General features: G+C 37.2%; 1 protein-coding gene across 1 annotated transcript; it reads left to right on the top strand.

Moving 5' to 3' along the window:
• Positions 1-4826: 4826 nt before the first annotated feature.
• LOC119078384 (prostatic acid phosphatase-like) lies at positions 4827-7145 on the top strand (the record flags this gene model as incomplete). Its single annotated transcript, XM_037185885.1, has 6 exons — positions 4827-4875; positions 4940-5005; positions 5065-5318; positions 5574-5665; positions 5738-5876; positions 6722-7145. Coding segments are annotated over 6 exons (870 nt in total), but the record flags the coding sequence as incomplete, so codon positions are not given.
• Between the last annotated feature and the right edge of the window lie 2079 nt (positions 7146-9224).

Below are 9224 nucleotides of genomic sequence, written 5' to 3'. Positions count from 1 at the left end.
ATTTAATCGTAAGGGGAAAAAAAAAAAGACTGCTCGCATACGGCGCAGTCAATAAAAAAACGATCTTTTCAATCAACAAATATTACAATAAATAAAAATCATCCGCTCTATTACTTCCTAAAGTTCCAAGAATACATGCCGCATTGCCTCTTTGTATAGCAATAGAAATTTTCTGCAACAGATAATCTTTGGAACGTGGCTCCCCTGATGCTCTCTTCATCAACGATCCCAACTTGTCAATAAATTTCCTTGTTTCTGGACCCATGCAACCTAGTGATTCAAAGGCAAGGGGGGTAAATAAATAGTTTTCTTTAAGACGTATATAATGATTATGCTTAAATCTCTCCGCTTTATCTGCAATAGACCCTGCTTTCTTAGAGGATTCACTGATGTATGAAGGAGCCAAAGTATCACGTATTGTTACATCCCATAAAAGTGATTTTCCATGACTCCACGGAACTACTGTCATACCATCAGGTCTTTTACCGTCGTCTCTAGAAATACCTGGTGGTTGCAAAATATTGGGAAATCCTGCAGAGGAAAATGCATGACCAAAAACATTATTGACAGAATCGTGTTTAGCAATAATCCCTATCTTTAATTTGCACGATAAACCATGCAAACCGTCCTTCTTAACCACAGCACCACAATTACACTTGTACTCTTCACACAACTGGGATCCTAAACGAAGACCAACAGCAATTCTCGCTGCATTGTTATCTAATAGTAAACCTAGTTGACTCGATGGGACAACCTGCAGCCACTTTGAAGATTCTTTTGTAGATGACGCAAGTAGTCTAGCACGAGTAACAGGTTCACTAGAATCTAACATCTCGCTAAAACTGCTCCTAATCACCGGTAGGTCCCAGTTTCGTTGCACCTTTCTCATTTCATCATTATCTGGAATAAAATCGTTAGGAATGGTATCTACTATGCTTGAAATGTCATCATCAATTATTCGCAAATTAAATTTACTCAAAATTTCATTCGACAAATCAGATGATGAATACACAGATGACAGATAGGCAGGCATTGCCAAGTCTTCAACTTTCCGAATCCCCAATCCACCAAAAACTAAAGGAAGAGAAGCTTGATCCCAAGCAAAATCTGACAACCTAACATTCGTAATCGCCTCAAGCGTAGAACGGAAAATCTCGTCAACACTTTTCAAACGATCGCGCAGCGAAAAAGTCCTGCAAGTACGCAACAAATAACTAAACCTACAGCTCCCTAAAGACTTCCTAAAAATGCACAAAGCCGGATGAACATCCATTAATTTCAAACGGTCGCACATTATTCTCAACGATTCAACCTTGGAAGAAAAAACCCTCTCTAAACCTGACTCAAAAATCGGAGACCCTAATATCTCAAGAAAAGACTCATCAACTCTCCTGATACCTGGCAACAATGCTGATATATCAGCATACATCCTAGCTTCGTCTTCACTCGAAGCATTAACAAAAAAAACCTCACATTTCTTTGTATTCAGCGGTAAACCAGACAAAACACAAAAATCTAAAACTCTCCTAATATCGGCAAGTATCACTGATAATTTATCAGCAATCGTTCCGTCATCTAAATACCAACCATTAAGCCTAGAATAAAGAGAGTGCGTCATTCTCATAATACCAATACAAAAACCAGGAGGACCCATTGGATCACCTTGTTGGTATCCTCTTCTTGACAGCAAAACCTCATCAAGATAATAGAGATTAGAGAAATGACTATAAGCCTGCTGCAACAAAGGAAGCAATTCTGGGCACACATCCCTAACTTCACCTAACATAAACTTCCTAAACAACATATTAAAAGCATTCCCAAAATCAAACTTAACCAACGCCATAGGTTCTTCATGTTCAGCTGTACAGAAACTACGTACTGCATGAACCAGAGCCTCAGCACCCCCTTTTACACCAAACCCAAACTGAAAAGGCTTCAATTTTTCAACTAAACTATCTCTAACATTAAAACACGCAACTTTACCTGTCAAACGCCTCCAAACGATTCCAACCGCTATAGGTCTCACATCGTCCTCGCCTTTCATAAGCGCGGTCAACGAAGCTCCAAAAAACACCTTAGTTATATCCCTCTGAACCTTACCATACTTAACAACATCAATCAATGAAGCTGTCGCCCTCAACAAACGGTTCGCAGAATCACCACAAGTAAAAGAAGTTAAATCTTTTAAATGTCGTGGTCGTAAACCACCTATCCCCCCTGAAGAACTCATCGTAAGTATATTTGTACAAGGTTTCTCCTTTTTGTCCTGTGATAAATAAAGTTGAATTGAATTGAATTGAATATATTTCGTACTAATGATTTGTCCATGTCCATCTTCAGGCTGATAAACAAATAGAAAAATACAAAAAAAAATTACAAAATAAAACGGTTCACTAATGACTTGTTGTTTACCTTGTTGAAATCAAAACTTGGTAAATTAACAAACTTTGAATTGACTAGAAAATATGGCTATGCCATTTGATAAATTACACTACTGGCTATGTCTAAACGAGTGACTGACATGAAGTCAATCGCAAAAAACCTTAGTTGAACACTAAAATTGCACTTTGTTAACGGATTACCGTTTACAATCAAAGTGGACGAACAACAAGGACAAACAATGCTGATTTCGGTGTATCACACCTCATCAGTGCACCTATGTCTTGCGATGACCATGTGCATATCAGTACGACACAAACGGAAATGAGCAATCATTTCAATTGTACGAGCGCACATACACTTCTTCGTCACTTGTTACAAACTCGTTTTTTGTTTGGTTGCTGTATCTCTCACATACAGCTTTTTTGGATCTCTCACATCCGACAATTTCTTGGAAATTTTAGTAACAATAAATGACAGTCCCGTTTCAGCCGTCGGCCGGTGAGGACTTGCGGCCCTTGGTAAATACTTCGGATTCCCAGGTTTCCTCAGTGGAGTGTCGTATGTTTGAGCCAGGGACTGGAGCGAGCTCAAATAAGGGATGTGACACCCCCTCTAACTGAAGGTGTTATCTTAAAGCTCCTCCTGAATAAGTTTTCAACTTCAAAGAATTATAACCTTGTTCAAATCTCTTTAAAATATTCCGAAATCATGGAAAATCCAGGCAAGGAAAATTCTTCCGTTAGGCCAAAACGAAACGATTCGAAGAAATGCTACTCTCTCCTAGCACTCCAACGAGAAAATGAAAAACTGAAACATCATTTGAAAGTTCTGCAAGCTGGTCATGAAGAGAAGTAAGGAAAAATTTGAATCGATTTTATGTATAGAACTACACCCACTCTACTCACACAGAGAAACTCTTTTGGCCGAAAACCTGCTAAAAGTTAAGGTGCTCGAAAATCAAATTCATGAACTAAAAGTTTCACTAGAAGCATCTATTGCCAACAAGAAGATGTAAATTCAATTTTTCAAATGTCGTTAGGAATAATTTCGATCTATTTGAACGTTTAGAGTCGAAATGAAGGATGCTTCTACGTCGGTAACAGTCGTTATCGAAATGAAAGATGCTTCCACTAACGTTAGAGTAAAGAGCAAGGATCGGTCGACCCCGAAGTCAGTCATTTATGTGGACAAGGGAACTCAAGTTCGAGTGAAAGATTCTATTCCTTGCGCAAACATTGAATCCAAGATTGAATCGGCATCGTCCTCAGTCGTTAATCTGGACAGTGAAAGCCAAGGCATAGCTGCCCCACGCTTCAATGAAAATGCTTACGTGCGACAGTATGATGATGTCACCGAGATTGAATTGTTTGACACAGGTTTACAGGATCAGGAGCTTTCGTTCAATTTTGTAATTTTGATTATGACACAAAAGAAATGAAAAATTAATTATTTGGCTGCAGAAAGTAGAACTGTTGACCACCACATATTTTATTACATTCCGTACTCTGCTACCAAACATTCTACTGTTTACAGCTAGACAACACCATTTTTCATTTTCTTGAAGTGATCTTGATCTTACACTCAAATTCGTTTACAGAATGAACGCCCTAAAAAAATGGAGGTGCGAACATCAGCAAGCAGTTTGTATGGGATGCTGCTGCCCCTAACAGTTTCCAGAATTTGAAGCGTGTACTAGCTTGTATCTACTCTGTGGTATGCTCGAAGGGAAATGCTCAACATGATGTTTATAACATTATAAAGAACGCACTGAATAATGCAAGAGCAAAATATTAAATAAATTGGGTTGGAAAACAGTCTCTGTCTATGACTTTTTAATTCAGATTTAATTGAGGCTGAAGTTTTGATAAGTTATTTGTATAAAAATGTATGTCTTAGTAAGACATTGTCTTACAAGGCGAGATACTGAATTATTTGAAAACACATCCAATCTCCTCCACCGAAATTTATTTTCAGCCGTTGTTTTACATTCATTTATGATTTTAGATCAAATTTAGATCAAAGCAAAGGCGAACTAATGCGACTCTTTCAAGTCGCGCGCATGTACCACCCGGAACCACCTGGAACCACTTGCAAAAATCAAGCAAAATTTCGGCTCTGCCGCTATTATCCGTAGAGTGTGTGTTGTTCGTATTGAGGCTATTTACTCGATATGGGTTTCATAGTCAAATTTATTGTATTTGTAGTTGTAAAATAGCTGAAGCAAACTTAGGGGCCGTCCATAAAGGACATCCGCGATTTTTCTGGAATTTTAGACCCCCTCCCCCATTGTCCGCACTTTTCCACTACACAAACGTATGACGGTCGCACTTTGGCGACCAATTTCCCCCCCCCCCCTTGCGGACGTCCTTTATGGACGGCCACTTAATTCACAATTTCGGTTGACATCAACTGTAATTTTCTCTATCAATTCATTGTCGTTTTAAATTGTACAGGATGTTGATCGTGTTTTGATGTCTGCACTAGCAAATTTGGGTAAATTATTTTGTTCATTATCTCAACTTCAAGATATTTGAAATTCGATTTATGTGTTGAATAGCTGGCCTCTATCCACCGACAGGCTATCAAATCTGGAATTTTATGATCCTTTGGCAGCCAGTTCCTGGTACTTAACGATTACTTAATGAGTAAAATGCATTTTCAAAAATATCCTCTGAATTGCAGTACATACTCAACCTCGTGACGAAGATTATCTTTTAGCTGCTAACAGACGATGCGATCGTTTTGATTATTTTATGCTTCAGTTTATGAACACTTCCGCCTACACCGATTTATTTACAAAATACAGATCACTGATTAATTACGTAGAAATAAATAGTGGGACAAAGATACGCACAATAACTGATATAAACGATATACATGACACACTATTCGTTGAACGATTAAAAGGTTTTCGTCTACCAGACTGGGCAGAAAAGGTAGAGAAAAGCAATACTTTGTCGTAGTGGTGAGCTGGCGACCCGGAGTTTCGGGCTGTACGGTGCCTGTCCGATAGTACTCCGTTCAAAGAAAGGCTGAAATAATGCGAGCAGAAATTTTTTTGTTGTGTCGGTGAAAAAATTGGGCGTCGGACTTGGCAGGCACAAAGATTAGGTTCGTCTGCTCACCTCTACGATGTTGTATCAAAACAATGTGTGGTTATTGTCAATGAATTTATCTAAATATTTCAAAAGGTTATGGTTCCTGGCGGAGACTTTGAATATCTTGCATTTAATTGGTTAGCAATCTTCACACAAATGACCGAACAGAAAAGATTGAAATCGGGGTAATTATCGAACAAATGTTTTCATTTGTTTTTGATTGAGTATTTATTGACGCAATGAACAACTCGTTTCAGATGGCTTTTAAAAGAAATTCTAGACCATTGTACCAGTAAAATTCGATCAACATTATCGCCAAATCGATCAATTTTTATGTATTTCGGTCATGACATTACCTTAGGAAACATGTTGAACAGTCTGGGACTATTTCAGCCGGTAAACTTAGCTTACTTAACTTACTCAGTTGTGAATAATCTTTCTATTTTTGTATGTGATAAAAGTTAGGCCAAAATTCCAGAGAGCAAGGAAACAATAATCTGCCCCTCACCCCTCAAGAGTTCATTTTATACTCTCATCGTTTACTCTAAATTTTTGTCGTTCATTATATATTCTCAGAGTTCTGCTGGTGAATGAATTACACTCTGCTGGTTATCTTGAATTTCGGTCGCGACCAAAATCGAGTTCAACACGACAAACTGATAATTCAAATGTTATCGTTTTTGGATGTAAGTATGGATTTGAGTAGTTGATTACTTGTAATCGTTTGAGAAACCTATCGATACATCCAACTTCATACATTTTCAGTTGACCTAACACCTTTCATATCAATCTGATAAAGCTGAAAAGGCTCGTGTGAATATCATTGAAGTTAGAGTGAAAAAAAAAATTAAAGTTAAAATATTTGGGGCACAGGACCGACACGATCCGAATCGATTTAGGGGTCGTTTAAGGACGAAGTGTGTGAAAAATAGCCAAAATCACTAACAAGTACTTAAGTAAGTATTACTTACATCCAATAACGATAACATTTGAATTATCAGTTTGTCGTGTTGAACTCGATTGTGGTCGCGACTAAAATTCAAGATAACCAGCAGATTGTGATTCATTCACCAGTAGAACTCTGAGAATATAGAATGAACGACACAAATTTAGAGTAAACGATGAGAGTATAGAATGAACAGATAAAAATGAACTCTTAAGGGGCAGATTATTGTCTTGTTGCTCTCTGGAATTTTGGTTTTACACATATTAATTGTTGTAACTATTTTCTCTCGTTTCAGTTACATGTTCCACCCTATGCAAGTTGCCTGTTATTTGAGTTGTACGAAGGCAATGGACATCCTTATTTACAACTCTTCTACCGGAGATATTTGAATGACAATAATCCTCAGCCATTATTCATTCCCGACTGTGGACTAAAATGTCCGCTATCTTCTTGGTATGAAAAGTATAAAGATATTTTGCCCACGCAAAGTTTTCCAGACGAATGCCGATTACGACCAGGCGAAACATTGCCGCCTGACGGTAATCCAGAAAACAATTCGTTATGAGTTAAGTAATTGTTGGAGGTTTTTCGGTCATTAGCGGCAACCAATAAAAAACTCTTCATGAATACTTCTTTGCCATATATCGAGCTTGGTATGTGCTCATCATCAGGCTCTCAGGATTGTACAGAAATATACGAAAACTTTAACTCTTATCTAAGGTCAGGAAAAATCACTTTTGTTTACCTTCTGTTGTGCATGCTTTGACAATCAGTCAGTTATTTCCTTGACTGAAAGTCATGGGTCTTAAGCTCTTATGGAAGAAAGAGTTATTTACGTCACAAGGACATTTCATTCTCGTGTGAAAGTTAAGAAATGTCAATTTTGAGGGGCGAAAGTTTACTTTCGCAAGACAAAATTGAAAATTGACATTTATACTCTCGGCTTTCGTATGAAGCCTGAAATGGTTATTTGGATCACAAGGAACGAAAGTAAAAAAATTCAACCGTGTGCGAAGTTTGCAGCCCGTGGCCGGAGGAATCCCCACACAAAAATCTCAGCCATTTTGTGAGTAATATCTATTTACCTTTTCTAAGAGGCTTATGTCTTCTATGACTTTCTTCTTCTTTATCAAGCGTTCAAAGTATCAAAAATATGGGACCATGAAATTGTCGACAACAATGATTATCATTGGAAACAAAATTATCGATGAAGGTTTTTTGGCAAATTTTTCGTTTGAAGGTCGGGGTGACAATGTGTGTTTCAAAAAGTTCGTAAATGTCGTCAATCTCATATGCCTGTCCACAATGGATGCATATAATAACTTCAATGAGGCCCACACAACGCTGGAGGAGGTGGAAAAGCACTTTCAAAAAAATTACATTCGGTTGGCCAATCAGCGCCACCAAAGAATGCAAAAAAAAAATAATTTTTTCCCGTTTGCTTTTTTGTTTTCTTCTTCATTATATTTAATTGCTTTTAGATGGATCTCCATAGACTACAAAAAATTTCCCAAGAAATGTTGAATAGGCCGGAAAATGATTCTAAATGGGTCCCTGACAGGGCCGTAGCTAGAAGATATTGCTTCCAGGGTACAGTGATGTATACATGCCCAAAAACACATTTTCTGAAATAAATAGTAAGGGGTAGCACTTGGAAGTTGAAAGTTATTAAATAAAAAACACCTTCCTAACTGTTAGAAAAATATCGTCTGGATTTTCAAGCATTCCCACTTTTTATTTTAGGAAATGTCTTTTATGTACTGTAGTGCGAATATATTCATTTTGCTACATCAACTTTGGTAGGACAAAAGCCATCATTCGAAAGTATTATTTTATAGAGGATGAAACGTCGATGTTGACTTATTCCTAGAAGCAGTATCGTTCTTTGTGGAAGGATCTTCATATTTTTCTTACAATGGTGAATTTTACAGACAAATCAAGGGTCTAGGGATGAAAATTCGTTATTGCAAATATTGGCAGAAATTACCACAAGCTATTACATTATGGAAGCTGTATCAAAATTCGGAAGCGACAAGATCAGTTTTATTTACAAGTACGTTGATGATATTCTTGCAGCCGTAGACGTTGAACAGCTGAACAGCTGAAATGGAAAGTGAAAATGAATCACTAGAGGTAAACTACCTGAATTTAACTATCGGTCGATATCAAGGAGACGATAATATTGTACATCCGAAAAATGTGAAAGAAAATGTGGTTCAAGAGTTTAGTGGAGGTCCAAACTGATTTTTTCGTGCATTTGATGATAAAGGCGTGAAAATTGCACCATCGATACAGATTGAAATTCTGAGCATTTTCGGATAGGGACCCCAAAACTTCCGCTCCATATGCTCCCCTGACCTCCCTTCAAAGTTTTCGATGTAGAGGTAACTTTGATGAATTTCTGTGAAGTGAATATTGAAGTCACATATGCCATATGGGACTCAAATGAAAGCTGGAAGGTTCAACGTTTTTTTTAGTGTAAAAAAATTTCTCAAATTTTCCCTTATATCCACAGTTTTTCCGATTTTCCGAAAAATTTAAATTTAAATTTAAGGTTAAAGTTAAAAGATTTTAAAAATTTGTTCTAAAAGTTATTTTTTTTCTTGATTTTATTGTTTACTATTGAAATTCCAGAATTTTTCCCATACAAACCATATTTCCATTTTCGCACATGGAACAACCATGTTCAATTTTCATAAAAAATTTGGACCCTTTTGCATGGCAATTTTTTTCCGCCAAATTTTTTTCTTCGATTTTTAATCTGATATTTGGTGAGTTTGCTTAGAATGATCTAAAAA

Source organism: Bradysia coprophila, unplaced genomic scaffold (genome assembly GCF_014529535.1).
Source record: "Bradysia coprophila strain Holo2 unplaced genomic scaffold, BU_Bcop_v1 contig_250, whole genome shotgun sequence".
Classification (NCBI taxonomy): domain Eukaryota; kingdom Metazoa; phylum Arthropoda; class Insecta; order Diptera; family Sciaridae; genus Bradysia; species Bradysia coprophila.
Note: the sequence above shows the minus strand (reverse complement) of the source record. Positions and strands in the feature narration are given on the sequence as shown.